The sequence below is a fragment of the Chiloscyllium punctatum genome, chromosome 12, assembly GCF_047496795.1.
Source record: "Chiloscyllium punctatum isolate Juve2018m chromosome 12, sChiPun1.3, whole genome shotgun sequence".
Lineage (NCBI taxonomy): Eukaryota > Metazoa > Chordata > Chondrichthyes > Orectolobiformes > Hemiscylliidae > Chiloscyllium > Chiloscyllium punctatum.
In genome coordinates, this window is record NC_092750.1 from 13,393,663 (window position 1) to 13,413,843 (window position 20,181).

The window sequence follows — 20,181 nt, forward strand, 5'->3', positions numbered from 1 at the left end:
TGCTCAATCCTTGAAGCACGTTTAAGGTTGGGACAGGCACCTGATTGGTATCTCAAGGAAGCAAGAATGGAAAGTAGGGTTGAAACCCAACATCAGTGGTGACCATATTGAACAGAAATACAGGCTCCACAGGCTGAGTGGTCAACTCCTGCTCCTGTGTTAATCCATTTCACAAACTGGAAAAGCACAGTTTTTCCAGTGCTTTGGAAACAAGAGACCACTGGGAACCATGCTGGGGAATGCGATACATGATCCTATGAACTAGAGGACCCAGATCTTTTTGTTTGAAGCAACATGCTTGATCGGGTAGACCTGAGCTCAGAGGCAGGGTATCAGCCCCAGGCATCCCTCAATGGGGACCATGCACGTCTCACAGTCAGGGAGTCAGAAAGTCATACACACAAGGAACAACTGTGGCCACTCGGCCTTTCAATTCTGCGCCCCCACCCTTTTGAGAAAGGCAATTCCAAAGACTAGCAACCCTCGGTTAAAAGAAAATGTTTCCTCAGCTCTGTTTTAGGTGGGTTCCTATCCTACTTAATACCAATGCCCTGTATTACTGAAGCATAACCTTCCTGAACCCAATTCCCATTGAAAGGATCATAACATGCCATTAACACTCCTGATTACTTGCTGTACTTATGCATTCAAGACCCACATTAGGGTTCATACAGCAATTTCACCAGGTTCCTCATTCCCACCACCTCCCCCCACCCCCCCATATTGTCCCAGGTCCAACCTTCCAACTCGGCACTGCCCTCATGACCTGTCCCTCTTCCTTTCCATCTATACGCTCCACCTTCCACTCTGATCTAACACCATCCCTCCCCCTCCCCACTTTTATCTACCTAATGCGTTCCCAGCTACCTTCCCTCCCCATCCTCAACCCCCTCCCATTTATCTCTCAGCCCCCTTGGGCCACTCCCTCTTTCCTGATGAAGAGCTTATGACTAAAACATCGATTCTCCTGCTCCTGGGATGCTGCCTGACTGGCTGTGCTTTTCCAGCCCCACAGTTTTTGACTCTGATCTCCAGCATCTGAGGTCCTCACTTTCTCCTCCCCCATAGAATCATAGTTGAGAATCCCTACAGTGTGGAAGCAGGCCCATAGATTCCACACCAACCCCCTGAAGAGCATCCCACCCAATCCCTGTAACCGTGTATTTCCCATGGCTAACCCACCTAGCCTGCACATCCATGGACACCATGGGGCAATTTAGCATGGCCAGTCCACCATAACCTACATGTGTTTGGACTGTGGGAGGAAACCATCGCAGCCAGGGGTGATCTGTGCAAATGCAGCAAGACTGTGAATATTCCACATAGTCAGTCACCCTAGGCTGGAATCAAACCAGAGTTCCTGCTGCTGTGAGGCAGCAGTGCTAACCATTGAGCCACTGTGTCACCCATAGCTGTTCAAGGTGCACTTGCTGAAGGTTTCATCTTTCAGATGAAACCTTAGACCTACAATGTTAACTCCATTCTATTAAGTGGAGGTTAGAGATCCCATGACTAACTCAGGGAAGGAAGTGGGTGTTATCCCCAGTATTCCAGCCAATATTTATCTCTCAATCAAGATCACAATAAAAGATATAATTTGCTATCATAGGATTCTTGTTTGCAATCACTGCAATCAGGGCAGAATACTGCAATAGATAGAGGGCAGGAAAGTGAGATTGAGGTTTGGAAAGTATGTGAACCCATGTTCCCAGACTTTGGGGAAAACCATGCCAAATGTGGGCAGCACAGCAAACGATCATTCCCCTTTTAATCATTAAAGCATGGGCTGTGTCTCTTCAAGCTCACATTACACTTCCTGAGATGACCATTTCTTCCCTCTTTCCAACACATGCCGGAAAGCCGAATTGTGCAAACACTCTCTGGAAATTTCTGCCTGTTGTTTTCCAAAGGAACTTATTTTGACTCCCTTCCCCTTTTTGCTCCTCACAGAGACACAGTGCAGTTATACACCCCAGGAGCTCTTTGCTGTCACGAATTCCCCATTCATCTCCCCCTTCTTGTTTTTCAGATATGGGAGCTCTGCAACGGAACTTTGGATTTCATAGAAATCCAATGCGTCAAACTCAGGAACTCCTTCACTCAGAGAAACAGTTCAAACAATGATTATAGCAGCGAACGCCAACCTCCATAGACTCATCCAACACAACCAGCAAAACCCCACAACCCCAAAGAGATGGCCCGTTCAACAAACCTGAGCAGTATTTAACACCTACACTTGACCTCTCTCTCTCTCTGAACACTAACTCTTTCAACCTTCGAAGCACAACAGACCTAACCTGTCCACCTCTGCCAGTACTAATTCATATTGGCAAGTTGGACAATTCTGCCACATGACTACATAGTTAAAGTTACATGTATAGAATGTGTCAGCTATGACTCAGTCAGCAATACACTGAGTCAGAACATCCTGGATTCAAATCTCACTCCAGGGACTGGAATACAAAATCCAAATTGAGATGGCAGTGCAATACTCAGCGGGAAGCTCCGTGCCAGTAAAAGGTGTCTTTCAGGTAAAACATTGAACATACATGCTTGCTGAGGAGGAGTGTAAAAAGGTCCCTAGAAAGACAGACAATATGGTCATCATTATTCTCGGGAGCTTCCTCCTCGCAAACTAACTGTGGTGCTTATAACCTTATAAGCTTAAGGTTATAACCTTAACTGCACTTCAGAAAGAACATTGTTGGTTGAATTGAATTGAATTGAATTTATTGTCACGTGTACCGAGGCACAATGAAAAGTTTTGTCTTGCAAGCAATACATGCAGGTCACAGAGTTAAGTAGCATCGATAAGTAAATAATAGGTAAACAGCAGTAAAAACAAAAACACAGGTACAGGTGAATGTTAAGAGTTGTAACGTGCTTTGGGATATTTATTTGCGAGATGCGATACAAATGCAATTATTTCCCTGCCCCATCAGTTCACCAACACAAGCCCATCAGTCAGTGAGCATCCTAACCATTAAAACAGTTTTTTTAACTGGGTTAAAAACAAGACATAGTTGCACCCATTTGGACATGGAGATGCAGGAGACAACACATTGACGTGTTTCCCTCGATTGTTTTTTCTGGAAGAGGGCACTAGCCTGAAGCCAAAGGATGCAGAAATATCAGAAACAGGAGCAGGCCATTCGGCCCTCAAGTGCCATTCATGTAGATCATTGTTGATCTTCTATTTTAACACCGCTTTCCTACATTATCATCATATCCTTTGATTCTTGTTACTATCTGGAAATCTGTTGAGTTCAGTCTTGAACACTCAACATTTTTCACATTACTTAGGAACATGTGACAATAATAAATCAAATTAACAACTGAAAATCCACACTCCTCTGGGGTGAAAAACTCCGAAGATTCTGATGGAAATAATTCCTCTTTATCTCGGTCCGAAGTAGCCTATCACTTACTAACAGTCTATGTACCTGGTATTGGACCCTAACTTTTCCACCAAGGCTAACATCCTTCCTGCATCCAACCTGTCGATCCCTGTGGCTTGAGGCATGTGCTCCATATGAAGCAATGCTAATCAGGTGTCTCTCCTACTGTTACTGCCTGCTAATGGCGTGTATTCGATGCTCAACCTGTTTCCCCATGTTGCACCTTCAATGGTTATCAAAGCCTGAAGCAGAAATTATATAAAGTCATAGAGTTACAGGGCTACACAGCACGGAAACAAACCCTTTGGTCCAACTCATCCATGCCGACCAATATCCTAAATTGGTCTAATCCCACTTGCCACCACTTGGCCCATATCCCTTTAAAAATTAGCCTCATTCCTGAAGAAAGGCTTATGCCTGAAACGTCGATTCTCCTGCTCCTCGGATGCTGCCTGGCCTGCTAAGCTTTTCCAGCACCACATTTTTCAACTCTGGTCTCCAGCATCTGCAATCCTCACTTTCTCCATAATCCCTCTAAACCCTTCCTACTCATAAACCCATCCAGATGCCTTTTAATGGTGCAATTTTACCAGCCTTAACACTTCCTCTGGCAGTTCATTCCATATACGCACCACCTTCCATATGAAAACATTTCCCCTTAGGTCCCTTTAAATGTTTCCCCTCTCACCCTGAACCTATGCCCTCTAGTTCTGGACTCCCCCCACCCCAGGGAAAAGACCTTGGCGATTTCTCCTATCCCTCATGATTTTGTAAACCTCCATAAGGTCACCCCTCACCCTCCAGCGCTCCAGGGAAAACAGCCCCAGCCTATTCAGCCTCTCCCTGTAGCTCAAATCCTCCAACCCTGGCAACATCCTTGAAAGTCTTTTCTGAACCCTTTCAAGTTTCACATTTCTGGGGCTTCTAGATCAGAGGCAGGAATGCTACCTGCTGTGCAACAGGACCCCCTGCACCCATTGATACACACAGGAATCAGCTCCAGCATTTCAGTGCCCCTGGAATCACACTGGCTGCCAAACTCTATATTAAAGGCACCCTCTGGAAACAGGTGTTGGGTGCCAACACCATTATTCTAAGGGCTGAACGGCTTACTCCCATTTTCTAAATGCAGCATAGGCTCCGGGTGCCTGTTTAGAAGAACAGAACCATGGGAGACCAAGTAAAAGGAATTTGGTTTCATTTCCAGTGGGTTAAAGGGAACCCGGATTGTGCTAACTCAAAGCTGATCCGCTGCCTCCTGGAGACCATACCCCACGACCACAGGAGCAATGTACATGTTGGCTGGGCAGAGACTAGATTCCCTGTGCCAACTCTCGATGGGATCACCCATGCTGAGATCTCACTGCCCATCCAGGCGGGGGGAAACTGAGGGTTACAAGTAAGTCAGGAAAGACCTAAAAAGAGAGCTCAGAAGAGCCATGAGAAGTTCTTGGCGGATAGGATCAGGGTTAACCTGAAGGCTTTCTATAGGTATGTCAGGAATAAAAGAATGACGAGAGTTAAATTAGGGCCAATCAAGGATAACAGTGGAAAGTTGTGGAGTCAGAGGAGATAGGGGAAGCACTAAATAAATATTTTTCGATAGTGTTCACTATAGAAAATGAAAATGTGGCGAGGAAGATACAGAGGTACTTGTATCTAGACTAGAAGAGATTGAGGTTCACAAGGAAGAGGTATTAGAAATACTGCAGATTGTGAAAATAGACAAGTCCCCTGGGCCGGATTAGATCTATCCTAGGATCCTCTGGGAAGCAAGGGAAGAGATTGCTGAGCCTTTGGCATTGATCTTCAAATCATCATTGTCTACAGGAATGGTGCCTGAGGACTGGAGGATAGCAAATGTGGTTCCCCTGTTCAAAAAGGGTAGTAGAGACAACCCTGGTAATTACAGACCAGTGAGTCTCACTTCAGTTGTCCCGACTTGCAGATTAATGGGGTAGTGGGTCTCACAGCCGTTTAGGGTTTGGGGGGGTGTGGGTATACGGCTTACTGTGCGCGGGTTAGCCGCCAAAGAGCGGCCGTACACCGCCTTGGACAGCCTGAAGTGGTGAAAGGGCGCTATATCAATGCACGTCTCCCCGCGCGCTGCGATACATGCAGGTGGAGTGCAGCTCGGTGCGGATTAAGTCTGGGCTGAGATTCGCTGCCTCTCTCTCTCTCTGTTCGAGTGTTTCAGAGATCACGGAGGACAGAGTCGAACAAGAATTGGGTTTCACCTGCAGAGACAAACAAGGGTCGGAGTGTCGCCCTGGGATGAAGCGTCCCCTCCAACCCCGGACAAAGTTACTCACCCTTGTAAGACAGCTTCAGCCTGGGCTTGTTGCTGAGGGTTCTGCCCTGGGTTCCAAGCGCCTGCACGATGAGCAGTTGGAGTAAGAGACACTTGGACAGAGTAGGCATGGTCAAAGCCTCCAGCGTGGAGTTGCTCCCTACCCCTCTCAGTCAAACCCTACAGAGAGAAAAACAAATGCAGGAATCACACAGCGGCTTTAGACCGAGCCCCTTTCCAAACGGTGAGACTCCCAAAGCGGGCACTCAGGTACGAGCAACGCGGGGAAGGAAAAGCCGAAAGTTTACACAGCGTCCCCACCCTTCTAAATAAAAAAAACAGCTAATGGGAGGGTGGGAAATAAATAAATAGATTCCACTTTAGCGAACCAATTCCAACCTGCTGCGTCCCCCTATGTTTCTGCGCTGCACACATTCCTTGTTCTCCATTCTGGAAGCAACAGTTCCTGGAATCCACTTTTAATTTAGTTTTTTTTTCTTTTAAAAAAAAAGGTTCCAGCCCTCTCGTGACTGTTTGCAACCGAACAGGTACAGAGGAGGGTTTTGTTTTGAAAATGATTTCCTCCTCCTCCTCCTACCCCCAATCCCCCCCAACACTTCCCCGTGTTACCTGGGTTCGTGTCTCGCTGACAGGAGCCTCCTTTTCCAGCCTGGATATGGCCCTGGTTGAGCTACATTCTCCTCAGTGTGTGTGAGGCAGCACTCACTCACAGAGATGCAGGGAAAGGGAGGGGTGAAATGCGTGCGTCTGTCTGTGTGTGTGTGTGTGTGTGTGAGAGAGAGAGAGCAAGCACGCTGCACGGTGAAAAAAAATATATAATGAACAGAGAAGCCGCTTTTCAACTTTTTCAAAGCGACCCTGCTAAAATACTTAATCTCCCTTCAGTATTCAACAAGGCGGTTGGGGAGGGGTGGTTGGTAGGATGTCAGATGTGAACCACAATAGGGAAGGCTGCTTTTTTTTCTGCCTGTATGTTTGTGTGTGTGTCTCTCTAAAGCACCATACAAATTGCCGAATAAATTACACAGCCCAGTTACCCAACTGATGATAGACAGACTGCCCGGCATCAGTTAGTGGTCCAGGGGTGTGTTGTGAAGAGACACCCAACCCCCATTATTTCCCCAAACTCCTTCCCATCAAACTCTGAAAGATGAGAGTTGAATTTTTGGAGAGGGATGTTCTGTCTCACTGTACTGAAGAGGAAAGTGTGGGGAGAAGTGTGACTATAATGGGGAGGCAGACACTCTCAGAGAAAAGTTGCCACTATCCTCAATGTGTCTGATAGTGACTTTTCCTTTTTAAAACTTGGCTTTCTGACAGTGCTCAATGGAGATGAGGTTGATGCCCGCTTCCATCCAGCAATCTGCTTTATAATTTAACTCTCTGACTCCTGACCCTCTTTACCTAATGGTCCTTTTCCACCCGATGCTATATCTGTCAGGATGATGAAAAGGAAGAGCTGAAGGGGAAGGCTGGGTTAAGTGTATAAGTGATTCCCCACATGTTTCAAGAGCCATCAGGGTCCAATGTCATATACTCAGTTATGAGGGAGCTCATGGTTTGCTACAATGGGACAGTTCGATCGGGAGACGCAGGCTGTTTGGGTTATTAGATTTATGCGGTTAGCACTCTGAAAGAGTGATGAGCAATCAAAGAAAAATATTTGACATTCACAAGTGCCTTTCACATTTTTAAGGCATTCCAAAGTGCTGCACAGTCAACTGATTTATTATAAAGGATAGTCACCATTGTTAACTGGACAAGTGGAGCAACTAACTTGTCAGTTCCCACAAAATCACAAATGAGATAGTGGTTGTCTGGGGAAGGACATCAGTCAGGACATAACTCCACTGCTGTTCGCTCAAGTGGGATGATTTATCTACACCCAAAAGAGCAGGCAGTTTCACGTTTTCACATAGAATCCCCACAGTGTGGAAACAGACCCTTCAGCTCAACAAGTCCAAATTGACCCTCTGAAGAGTAACCCACCCAGACCCATTCCCCTACCTTACATTTACCACTGACTAATGACCTACCCATCCCTGAATAATATCAGGCAATTTAGCACAGCCAATTCAGCCTAACCTACACATCTTTGGATTGTGGGAGGAAACCCACAGGGAGAAAATGCAAACTCCACACAGACAGTCGCCCAAGGCTGGAATCAAACCCAGGTCCCTGGTGCTGTGAGACAGCAGTGCTAACCACTGATCCACCATGCAAGACATCCCATGCAAAACGCAGCTTTTCTCTGACAGTGTGACACTCGCTCAACGCTGCACTGAAACGCTGACATTGATTGCTCACTCAATTCTATTGAGAGGGATTTGATCCTGACAAGGTTATTGACACAGAGGTCAAGGAACTATCATACTGGATTAGTGGTGCTGGAAGAGCACAGCAGTTCAGGCAGCATCCAACGAGCAGCGAAATCGACGTTTCGGGCGATGAAGGGCTTTTGCCCAAAACGTCGATTTCATTGCTCGTTGGATGCTGCCTGAACTGCTGTGCTCTTCCAGCACCACTAATCCAGTATTTGGTTTTCAGCATCTGCAGTCATTGTTTTTACCTCAAGGAACTATCAGCTGAACCAAACCAATATGTGGTAGTAATGGAGTACCGACAATGTTGAAGGAAAGGTCCTGAACTCCAGCAAAAATATGGATTTCTCAGATATGTATTCTTGGTTTTCCAGAACAAGGAGTTGACCTTGACCGAGTGTTGCAGACTGGCACATTCCAAGGTCCATGATGATGTGTTGAGGGACACAGTGAAACTTGGGACACTTTGCATCACTGTCTAAGGTCATTCATGGAATGCGTGTGCCACTGACTGGGCCAGCATTTATTACCCACCCCTAATTGCCCAGAGAGCATTTAAGAGTCAACCACATTGCTATGGGTCTGGAGTCACACCAGGTAAGGATGGCATTTTCCTTCCCAAAAGAAAGGGTTTTCTTCCCTTGACAATGGATTCATGGTCATCATTAGACTCCTAGTTCCAGATATTTATTGAATTCAGATTCCACCATCTGCCATGGCAGGATTCAAACACAGATCCCCTGAACATTAGACCACACTTGTGTTTAGTTCTGGTCGCCTCGTTATAGGAAGGATGTGGAAGCTTTAGAGAGGGTACAGAAGAGATTTACCAGGATGCTGCCTGGACTGGAGGGCATATCTTATGAGGAAAGGTTAAGGGAGCTCAGACTTTTCTTAATGGAGCAAAGAAGGATGAGAGGTGACTTGATAGAGGTGTACAAGATGATGAGAGGCACATATAGAGTGGACAGCCAGAGACTTTTTCCCAGGACAGAAACGGCTGTAACCAAGGCGGCATAATTTTAAGGTGATTGGAGGAAGGTTTTGGGGAGATGTCAGACGTCAATTCTTTACACAGAGAGTGGTGGGTGCGTGGAATGCACTGCCAGCAGTGGGAGTAGAGTCAGATACATTAAGTACATTTAAGCAACTCTTGGATAGGCACATGGATGGTAGTAAATTTAAGGGTGTAGAGGTTAGTTCGATCTTAGAGTTAGATAAAAGGTCGGCACAACATCAAAGGCCAAGGGCTAGTACTGTTCTATGTTCTAATCGCTGGGTCTCTGGATTAATAATTTAGTGATAATACCACGAGACCATCGCCTCCCCTCAATTCTGTTATGGGGGCCAGTCTTTATTTTTGGAAAAATCACCAAAATGCCATATCTCTGCTTTCTAATTAGCGTTATATATTATACATGTTTAGGGCAGCACTGAGGCTGAGTTGTTATTCTGTGATTCAAGGTAGACATTGGAAGGAAGCAGCGTTTTTACTCAAATTACTCTCCTGAGAGTTTTCTTCCCTTTACAGTATATTTTTCTTTTTGTATTCATTCATGGGACATGGATGTCCCAGGCTGGGCCAGTATTTATTGCCCACCCCTTACAATCCTCAAGAAGTGATCATGGATTTCCAACAGTGCAGAAAGAAGCCAATCAGCCCATCAAGTCAGCACCAACCCTCCAAAAAGCATCCCCCCATCGCCCATAATTAATCCACCTAACATTCACATCCCTTAACACTGCAGGGCAATTTAGCACAGCAAATCCATCTCACCCCCGCACTTTAGATTGTAGAAGGAAACCAGAGCACCCCACACAGACATGGAGAGAATGTCCAAACTCCACATAGATGGTCGCCCAAGGCTGGGATCAAACCTGGGTCCCTGGTGTTGTGGGGCAGCAGTGCTGACCACTGAGCCACCGTGCCGCCTTCTTGAAAGATGCCAGTCCTTGGAGTGTAGGCGCTCCTATGGAGCTGTGACAGAGAGAGTTCCAGGATTTTGACCCAGTGACAAAGAAGGAATGATGTTACGTTTCCGCGTTAAGACAGTTTGACTTGGAGGGGATCTCAGAGGTGGCGGTGTTCCAAACAACAGACGCCCTTTGTTAATCTAGGTGGTGGAGGCATGTAGGTTTGGTGGGTGCGATCAGAGGTGGACAACTACCCAGAGGGTGGCTGAGTCATAGTAATTTTATTTGAAGTCCTATAGTCTGTGCTTAAAAGTATTGTATCTCACCAAAGCCACAGTGAGGCTTTAGTAATGAAATGTCTGGTGTGTGCTGTCACACTGACAGTGGTAACAGATTTGTCATCCCATGCCTTGTTGCCAGCACTCTATTCCAAACCACTTGTGTCAGTGCAATTGAGGTCACAATCACATCAGCCATGACAGAACAGGCTTGTGGGGCTGAATGGCCTACTCACTCCTCATTCAAATGTTTATATGTTCTTCCGGTGAATTTGCCGTTGAAATTCAATAATCAATCCAGAGATTTTGTTTTAGAAATGTATCTCATTTGATGGAATTCGCAGCTTAATTGCTCATACATTGACACCCGCAAAAATGTTTAAGGAATGAGAGGAATTCACAGCTGGAACTCAAACGGGCTGATTCACACTGAAACTGCTGCACCAGAATTGTGCGATTCCCTCCCAGATGTTTCAAATAATCTCGACAGATGTGGTAACGAGATCAAAGATTTTTTTAAGGCAGCGCGCCTTGAGGTTTGAAGCAGAATTATTTGTTTTACAACATATCAACAGGAGGTTTACAAACATGGAGAAAAACCACCAAATGATATTCCAGTCACACGGCCAAGCTTTAATCGATCAATTATTTCAGGGTGTGGCAAGATGGGGTGATCCTCAGCTCCCTGGGATATCCACTTGGACTTTGGACCCTCACTTTGATTCTCGGCTGCTCAGAGGCTGTCAGGCACACGAGGGATTTGTCTGCACAAATTGTCTGTCCCTCAGAAACATATCCACTGGGAAATCTTTATCCTTTCACAAACAGTGCTTTTTTTAAAAAAAATTCAATTGACTTCAGCATAATGTGCGCATAATACAAGCTAACTGTGTTTGGCAAAGTCGCTCACTACAGAATTAGTAACTTTATAGCTACTTAATATAATTAGGGCAAATAGACCTAGACTATTTCCCCTTGTGAGGGGAATATATTAAAATGAGACCAAGACTGTTCAGGGTTAAAAATCACACAACACCAGGTTATAGACCAACAGGTTTAATTGGAAGCTCTAGCTTTTGGAACGCTGCTCCTTCAATCACCTGATGAAGGAGCAGTGCTCCGAAAGCTAGTGCTTCCAATTAAACCTGTTGGACTATAACCTGGTGTTGTGTGGTTTTTAACTTTGTACACCCCAGTCCAACACCGGTATTTCCAAATCATGAAGACAGTTCAGGGGTACTGTCAAGAAGCACTCCTCCACACAAGTGACCAGTGGAGTGCCACAAGGATCGGTGCTGGGACCTCTATTTTTTGTCATTTACGTAAATGATTTGGATGCGAGCATAAAAGGTACAGTTAGTAAGTTTGCAGATGACACCAAAATTGGAGGTGTAGTGGACAGCGAAGAGGGTTACCTCAGATTACAACAGGATCTGGACCAGATGGGCCAATGGGCTGAGAAGTGGCAGATGGAGTTTAATTCAGATAAATGCGAGGTGCTGCATTTTGGGAAAACAAATCTTAGCAGGACTTATACACTTAATGGTAAGGTCCTAGGGAGTGTTGCTGAACAAAGAGACCTTGGAGTGTAAGTTCATAGCTCCTTGAAAGTGGAGTCGCAGGTAGTTAGGATAGTGAAGAAGGCATTTGCTATGCTTTCCTTTATTGGTCAGAGTATTGAGTACAGGAGGGGTGGGAGAGTTGTTTTTGAGGAGTTGGGAGGTCATATTGCGGCTATAGAGGACATTGGTTAGGCCACTGTTGGAATATTGTGTGCAATTCTGGTCTCCTTCCTATCGGAAAGATGTTGTGAAACTTGAAAGGGTTCCGAAAAGATTTACAAGAATGTTGCCAGGGTTGGAGGATCTGAGCTACAGGGAGGCTGAACAGGCTGAGACTGTTTTCCCTGGAGTGTCGGAGGCTGAGGGGTGATCTTATAGAGGTTTACAAAATTATGAGGGGCGCGGATAAGGTAATTAGACGAAGTCTTTTCCCTGGGGTCGGGGAGTCCAGAACTAGAGGGCATAGGTTTAGGGTGAGAGGGGAAAGATATAAAAGAGACCTAAGGGGCAACTGTTTCAGGCAGAGGGTGGTACATGTATGGAATGAGCTGCCAGAGGATGTGGTGGAGGCTGGTACAATTGCAACATTTAAAAGGCATTTGGATGGGTATATGAATTGGATATTTGGAGGGATATGGGACAGGTGCTGGCAGGTGGGACTAGATTGGGTTGGGATATCTGGTCAGCATGGACGGGTTGGACCGAAGAGTCAGTTTCCATGCTGTACATCTCTATGACTCTAAGTGGAAATCTGGAATAATTTCCACCAAAAATCAGTTCAGGCAAAGGCGTCACTTGAAGATGTTAAAACTGAGGTAGATTTTTGTCAGGTAAGAGCAGCAAGTGTTCCAGAAGCAAGGGAGGTGTATAGAATGATGAGATTGATGGATGAAAGGTTACTCTCCTGCATGAGGACAATGCACTGCAGTAACTCTCCGAAACTCCTCTGACACTATCTTCCAGATCAGAGACCCCGATCTCCTAGAAGGGTTGCAGATCCATGGTAACAACGCCACCTGCAAGTTCCCCACCAAGTAAGAGGCAACCGTGCAGTGGTATTGTCATAGAATTTCTACAGTGCAGATAGAGGCCATTCGGCCCATCAAGCTTCTGAAGAGCATCCCACCCACACCTCCAATATCCCAGTAACTCCTACTCCTCACGACTATCCCACCTAACCTGCACATCTCTGAACACTATGGGCAATTTAGCATGGCTAGTCCACCTAATCTGTACATCTTTGAACTGTGGGAAGAAACCAGAGCACCCGGAGGAAACCCACACAGACATGAGGAGAGCGTGCACACCCCACACAGGCAGTCGCCCAAGGCCTGGAATTGAACCCAGGTCCCCTGTGCTGTGAAGCAGCTGTACTAACCACTGAGCCACCATAATATCACTGGGCGAGTAATCCAGAGCCCCAGGACAATGTTCTGAGAATGTGGGGTTGAACTCCACCATTGTGGATGGTGACATTTGAATTTAATAAAAAGTTGGTCTCATGATAACCATTTGCTATTGTTGTGAAAACCCATTTGGTTCACTAATGTTCTTTAGGGAGGAAGATCTGTCCTAGCCCAATCTAGCCTCCACTTGACTCCAGAGCAATGCAGTTGACTCCTAACTTTGGGCAAATAAGGATGGGCAAAAAATGCAGTCCTTGCCAGTGATATTCACATCCCATGAACAAATTTAGAAAGAAATTCATACCGTCCTGGCTTACAATCACATTTTCATTCCTTCACAATAGTTTGGTCAAAATGCAGGAACTCACACCTCACTAGCCCTGTGGGTGTCCATGCAAAACACAGAATGGGGCAGTTCAAGAAGGCAGCTCACCCTCATCTTCGCCAGGGCAATTAGGGAAGGGCAGTCAACACTTGCCAAGGCAGCAATGCCCATACCCCATGAACAAAACAAAACCTCCCCCTCCTGTGTTCCTAACTAACTAAATCTCAGTGCACTACACCTAACAGCACTAAGCCCTCACCACACAGGTTAAGTTCTGATTTTCCACATCAGTGTTGTCCCTGATGGGAAACTGGGATTCTGTGGCATGTTTGTCTTCTGAACTGGCAAAGTAGAGGAGGAAACACAGACCAAAACGCAAACTGAACCATCTGCTTCATCAAAGAGTTTAGGTAGTTCATCCAGAACAATAATGAATCTTAAACCAACCCAGTGATTTGAGGTTGGATCATTGAGAAAATGCCAGGTTACATGATCTCAACAAAACAGCTACAGTTTCCGTACATATAATCTACCTCTTAGTCACACTTTAGATAGCATACATAGTTAAATGAAATAGTTTGGATCATAGTGGGACATACAAATAAGCAAGACAATGAGCAAGCTCCCAAATAATGGTAAATACCAGACCTGCACCCTTTAAGAAGCTGTGTATGAGCTTATCCAGTTAGTCTTTACAGCCTTAGAAAGTAGTATGGACATATAATTTGACAGCAGGATACTCCATAGGTCCATTCATAGGATCTGGGCATCACTGCAAAGCCACTATTTATTGCCCATCTATAACTGTCCTTGGGAAGATGTATGGAGTCACCTTCTTGAATTGAGTGGCTCGCTAGATCACATAAGAAACCAATTAAGAGTCAACCACATTGCTATGGTTCCGGAGTCACACACTGGGAAGACTGCAAAAGGGTAGCAGGTTTCCTTCCACAAAGAAATGAGTAAACCCAGTGGGTTTTCTTTTCAAGATAATCCAGGTAGGTTTATAGTCACCATTAATAATGCCAGCATTGAATTACAGATCAATCAACTCAATTCAAGTTCCAGGACTGCAGGGGTGGGATTTGAACTTATGTTGAAAGTTTCCACATAGCACAGACATAAGCAGTGACTAGGGAGGGAGGGAATAAGAGCAGTGCTTCAGAATGGCTTCCCAGCATGCTCCCACCTCAAAGGAAGAGAATAAAGTTGATAGGATTGTGTGGGTTTTGTGGAGTGCTCTGGTTTCCTCCCACAGTCCAAAGATGACCAGGTTAGGTGCACTAGCTATGCTAAATCTCCCAGAGTGCCCAGGGACTTGCAGGCTAGGTGAATTGGCTGTGCTAAATTGCGTATAATGTCCAGCAATATGCAGACTAGGTGGATTAGGCCATGGGGATTGCAGGATTACAAAGATAGGAGCTGGGTCTAGATGAGATGGTCTTTGGAGGGTTGGTGTGGACTCAATAAGCCAAATGGCTTGCTTCTACACTGTGGGGAACCAATGATGATGATGACACTGTAATAAAGCAGGCAGCAAATCAGTCCAGTAGAGGGGCCAGTTAGGGGCCACTCTCCATGCACAGAGCCCAGCAGCTTTCTAGAAGTGATCGTCTGGCATCAGGCAAGAAATGCTTACTCCAACTAATGCACCGTCAGGACAAAAGGCTACAACTGTGGTCAACTCTGACTCCCCTATGGCCCCACTTGCTGTGAGTATCTTTAACCAGGCATTTGCAGAAAGTTCATATTATCTATTTCCCACTCAAGGATTCTCCCCACAATATTGAGGAAATACAATCTGTCTGATTCCATATAATTAGTCCTGTCCTCCAGGTTACCAAACTGGTAATATAAACACTTTGGTACTATGTAACTTGGATATTTTCAACTCAACACATTTGGACATGTCATTGTACACCTCGAAAGCAGGAAGGACTTGAACCCAGGTTTCCTGGCTCACATGTGGGGGACTCTCCCATTCTGCCACAGGAATTCCTAAAAGTTCCTGTATCTATCCTTGGCATTAACAGAACATTGGATAATTTCAATTCAGCAATCTCTGGCTTATGGAGCCAGCATATGCTAGCTATACTACTCTGCTACCCCCTTTGTATGTTTAATGTAAACTCCAAAACAACGTCATTATGAGAAATTCTGGCACAATTTTATTCTTATTCAAGTTCATGTGGTGGTAGGACTTGTACAGTTCAGAACAAAAGTTTGATTATTAAATGTTTCAGTCGAGGAGTGTGGTGCTGAAGAAGCACAGCAGGCCAGGCAGCATCTGAGGAGCAGGAGAATCAATATTTCGGGCATAAGCCATTCATCATTCCAGCACCTGCAGTCCTCACTTTCTCCCTGTTAGATGTTTGAGCAGAGCCAATAGTTACAGCAGTGCCCTGGAATAAGAAAGGTTAAAAATGAGTTTGTAATGGTTGCTATGCCTGGCCACTGTGCACTGATGTCTTACTGTAATGAGCATTTGTGTTTATGGTATATATAGCAAGGCAACACTGAGTCTCTGTCGTTGAATTAACTTTGAGCTCCTCATTATTTGGTAATGTGCTCTCTTGAACATAAAGCATGTGACTTAGAAGCAGGAACAAGCCATTTGGCACTTTAAGCCTGTTCTGTCATTTTTTAAAAACAAACTTTAAATTTAAAAAGATCATGGCTGATCTAATTGCAACCTCAAATCCACATTCTCATCTATAGAAGAATCTCGAGAAGAGTCAAGTATCTATCCGTCTCTGCCTTAAAAATATTTAAAGACTCTGCTCCCTCCACTGCTTGCAGAACAGATTTCCAAAGACTCACGACCTTCTGAGAGAAAACTTTTCTCCTCATCTCTCTTAAATGGATAACCCCCTTACTGTTAAAAGTAACTCCAAGTTCTAGATTCTCCCATAAATGAAAACCTCCTTGCTACATTCAGGATCTTATAGCCACCTTTTACTCTTCAGTATTCCAAGAGATATAAACCTAGCCTGCACAACCTTTGCTCAGAAGTGAACCCACCCATTCCAAGTATCAGATGGGTAAACCTTCTCTGAACTGGTTCCAACATATTTGCATTCGTCCTTAAATAAGATACACAGTACTCCAGATGCGGTCTCAACAGTGCCCTTGTATAACTGAAATATAACCTCCCTGTGTTTGGATTTAATTCCGTCACAATAAATGATTACATTCCATTAGCATACCTGATTACTTGCTGTAACATCTTTTTTACAATGTCTGCAGGCACTCGGACATCCGCATCTCTCTGCATATCAATTCCCTGCAATCTCTCACAATTTGGTAATATGCCTTTTATATTCTTCCTACTAAAATGAACAATGGTACATGTTTCCCACCTTAAGCTTCAATTTTCTCCTAAGTTATCCTATCAATATCCCATTGTAACCTCTTCATGCCCTCTTCATCCAAGTTGTGGCTGTGTAACTGAACTCAAGCGAACTGGAAAAGGGAAAGCTGAAATAACTGACATTAAATTAATGGACCATATTTGTTTCATGAAGTTAGCTCCACCTCTTTCATCCATAATGAACATAGTCAGTGGGAGGAATGCATTAAACAATCTCACGAAACCAGTCCACCCTGGAAGGTTGATCTACCTACAGCCTCTAGGCAGCTCTCCTCCTGACACACTGCAATTAACTGATGAAACCACAGAAACAGATAGCAGTCTTTCATGAGCCCAGTCATTTCAGTGATAAGATCATCTCAGCAAATTACTTCAACCGCATTGACATGCAGGTGAGATGGACACAGAGCCAGCAAACTGAACTGTAGCCTCTGCTCTTTGCAGTTCCTCAGCTGCCTTCCATTAAGACTGTCAGTGCGAGTGCAACTCAGCAAAACATTCCTCTATTTTCCACACCATCAAGCCAAAACTAGCACAAGCCACACACACAAAATAAAACATCCGCCAAATATTTCAGTACACGTCTCACTCTCATCGCAGAACCCCTGCTTTAGCATCAACACTGGGCTGATAAACCAGAAGTTATTACTACTCTTATTATCAACTGAACGAGTGCATTAATCCAAAGATATGATCAGATGAGGAATGTAATCTGGTATTTCCTTTCTAAACCACTCAACTTTAATTCTAATTCTTCCACCAGGACCCCTTCCTCTTCTCCTTTATTATGCTACTGAAAACATAACTCTTTGAACAGGCTCCTGGTTACCTGGCTTCATTGGTTAGTGCATTGAGTATAGGATTTGGGAGATTATGTAATAGCTGTGCAGGACATTGGCTAGGCTGCTTTGGAATACTGCATTCAATTCTGGTCTCCCTGCAATAGGAAAGATGTTATGAAAGTTACAAGGGTTCAGAAAAGGAATCCGAGGATGTTGCCAGGGTTGAAGGGTTTGAGCTTTAGGCAGAGGCTGAATAGGCTGTGGTTGTTTTCCCTAAAGGGTTGAAGGCTGAGGGGGTGACCTTACAGAAATTTATAAAATCATGAGGGGCATGGATAGGGTAAATAGGCAAGGTCTTTTCCCCAGGGTAGGTGCATCCAAAACCGGAGGGCATAGGCTTAAGGTGAGAAGGGAAGTTTAAAAGGGACTTAAGGAGCAATATTTTCATGCAAAGGGTGGTGCGTGTATAGAATGGGTTGCCAGAGGAGTGTGGAGGCTGGTACGATAGCAACATTTAAAAGCATCTCGATGGGTACATGAATAGGAAGGGTTTAGAGGGATATGTGACAGGTGCTGGCAAATGGGACTAGATTAACTTAGGATATCTGGTCAGCATGGATGAGGTGGATTGAAGTTTCCATGCTGTACATATCTATGACTCTATGACTAATGCAGCTTGGTGCTGATTTCTATTTGTTAACACTGCTTTGAAGTGCAGTGGGCATTTTATTAGTTGCAAGTGAGTGCAGGAGGTTGGTGTTGTTGTGCTGGAGTCATGATGGGGAGGATCACTTCACCTGACAAAGGGGCAGCTCTCTGAAAGCTTGCGGTTTCAATTAACCCTGATCAACTACACCATGGTGTCGTGTGACTTTTGACCTTATTGTGCTGGTGGTAACCTTCTGTCTCAAGGTGATGGGTTGCACCGCCGTGGTTAACTCTGTGTTGGGTACCACTGGATGTGGCTCAGGAAGTTCATTCCGATGCAGCCTAAGCCACTGTTGCAAAGGAAGACAGTGGCCTGAGGAGCTGTACAATTCACTGCCCTCTGGCTTCTATGGGCACTCTTCTCGGACAGTTGAGCTTTTGGTTTCTCCTCACCTCTTCCAATACCCTTCCAAACAGTCAGCCTCTTGAGGTCACAGCCTGTAGGTTACTCTATCCCTGTTGTCAATGTCGACACCTACCATTTTCATATCAAACTTTCGGCTGTCCTTATGTTGGAGGTATGAATGCCCATGGGGTTAAGACCAATCAGTTCATTGAGCTATAGGCAGAGGTTGAATAGATTAGATTACTTACAGTGTGAAAACAGGCCCACACCGACCCTCCGAAGATCAACCCACCCAGACCCATTCCCCCTACCTCGACCATGGCCAATTCACCTAACCTGCACATCTTTGGACTGTGGGAGGAAACCCACACAGACACAGGGAGAATGTGCAAACTCCACACAGATAGTCACCCGAGGCTGGGATCGAACCCGGGTCCCTAGCACTGTGAGGCAGCAGTGCTAACCACTGAGCCACTGTGCCACCCCCAATCATAATTCACTGTTCTCAGTCAGATTGCTCTTGTCCCTTATACTCAGTTTGATCATAACAGCTGCAGATTTTTGATGCAAGTGTTGATTTCAGCATCAAGTGACAGATTGTTGGTGATTGTGGATAGGGTGAATAGTCAAGGTCTTTTCCCCAGGGTTGGGGAGTCCAAAACTAGATGGCACAGGTTGAAGGTGAGAGGGGAAAGATTTAAAAGGGATTCAAGGGGCAACATTTTCATGCAGAGGGTGGTGTGTATTGGGAATGAGCTTTTTCAGTAAATAGCTGATGAAAATGGCCAAGTCATTTTATTGACTCATCCAGAAATTAACCAGTATCTCTGAGTCAGTAGCCTTGTCCTGCGAAGAGATGATGAGAATACACTTGAGACAGCGAAGGTGGGAACTGTCCAGCTTTCTGTCCTGTCTAGTGTATCTTGTCCAAGTCTCACCTCAGAAGAGGAGTGTGCTGGGGATGCAGGACTGCTAGACTCTCAAAAGCAAAAAAATGGAAGTACTGGAGACACTCAGCGGGTCTGGCAGCATCTGTGGGGAGAGGAACAGAGTAAATGTTTCAAGTCCAATGACTCTTCTTTACAGCCCTTTCATTTATTGATTTTGGATCTCCAGCATTCATAGTCTTTTGCGTTTTATTTGATAGGATTGTAATTCAGTATTCTCAGTCAGGTTGCTATTGTCCCTCATTCTTATACTCAGTTTGGACACAACAGCTGCCGATTTTTGATGCATGTATTGATTTCAGCATCGAGTGACAGATTGTTGGTGATTGTGGAGCCTTGAAACGTGAAGCTATCAACAGCCTCCAGTGTCAGATTGTCAACTCTGATAGGTAGTGCTACGCAAACAGCCTCAACAATATCATTTGACTTATAGAATCATACAGTCATACAGCATGGAAACAGACCCTTCGGTCCAACCAGTCCCTGCCGACCAACTTTCCCAAACTAAACTAG

General features: G+C 45.0%; 1 protein-coding gene across 4 annotated transcripts in view; it reads right to left on the minus strand.

Moving 5' to 3' along the window:
- LOC140483603 (semaphorin-3A-like) overlaps positions 1-20,181 on the minus strand; it is a 413,310-nt gene that overhangs the window by 174,033 nt on the left and 219,096 nt on the right. The window contains exons 1-2 of one of the 4 annotated variants that reach the window (XM_072581860.1): positions 6,319-6,579; positions 5,711-5,868 (exon numbers count right to left, since the gene is read on the minus strand). In XM_072581860.1, coding sequence (XP_072437961.1) covers positions 5,711-5,819 — 109 coding nt within the window. In that variant the 5' untranslated portion in view covers positions 5,820-5,868; positions 6,319-6,579. Of the gene's footprint in view, positions 1-5,710; positions 5,869-6,087; positions 6,214-6,318; positions 6,580-20,181 lie in introns of those variants that run through there. The other 3 variants (XM_072581863.1, XM_072581861.1, XM_072581862.1) reach the window with 3 other exon arrangements.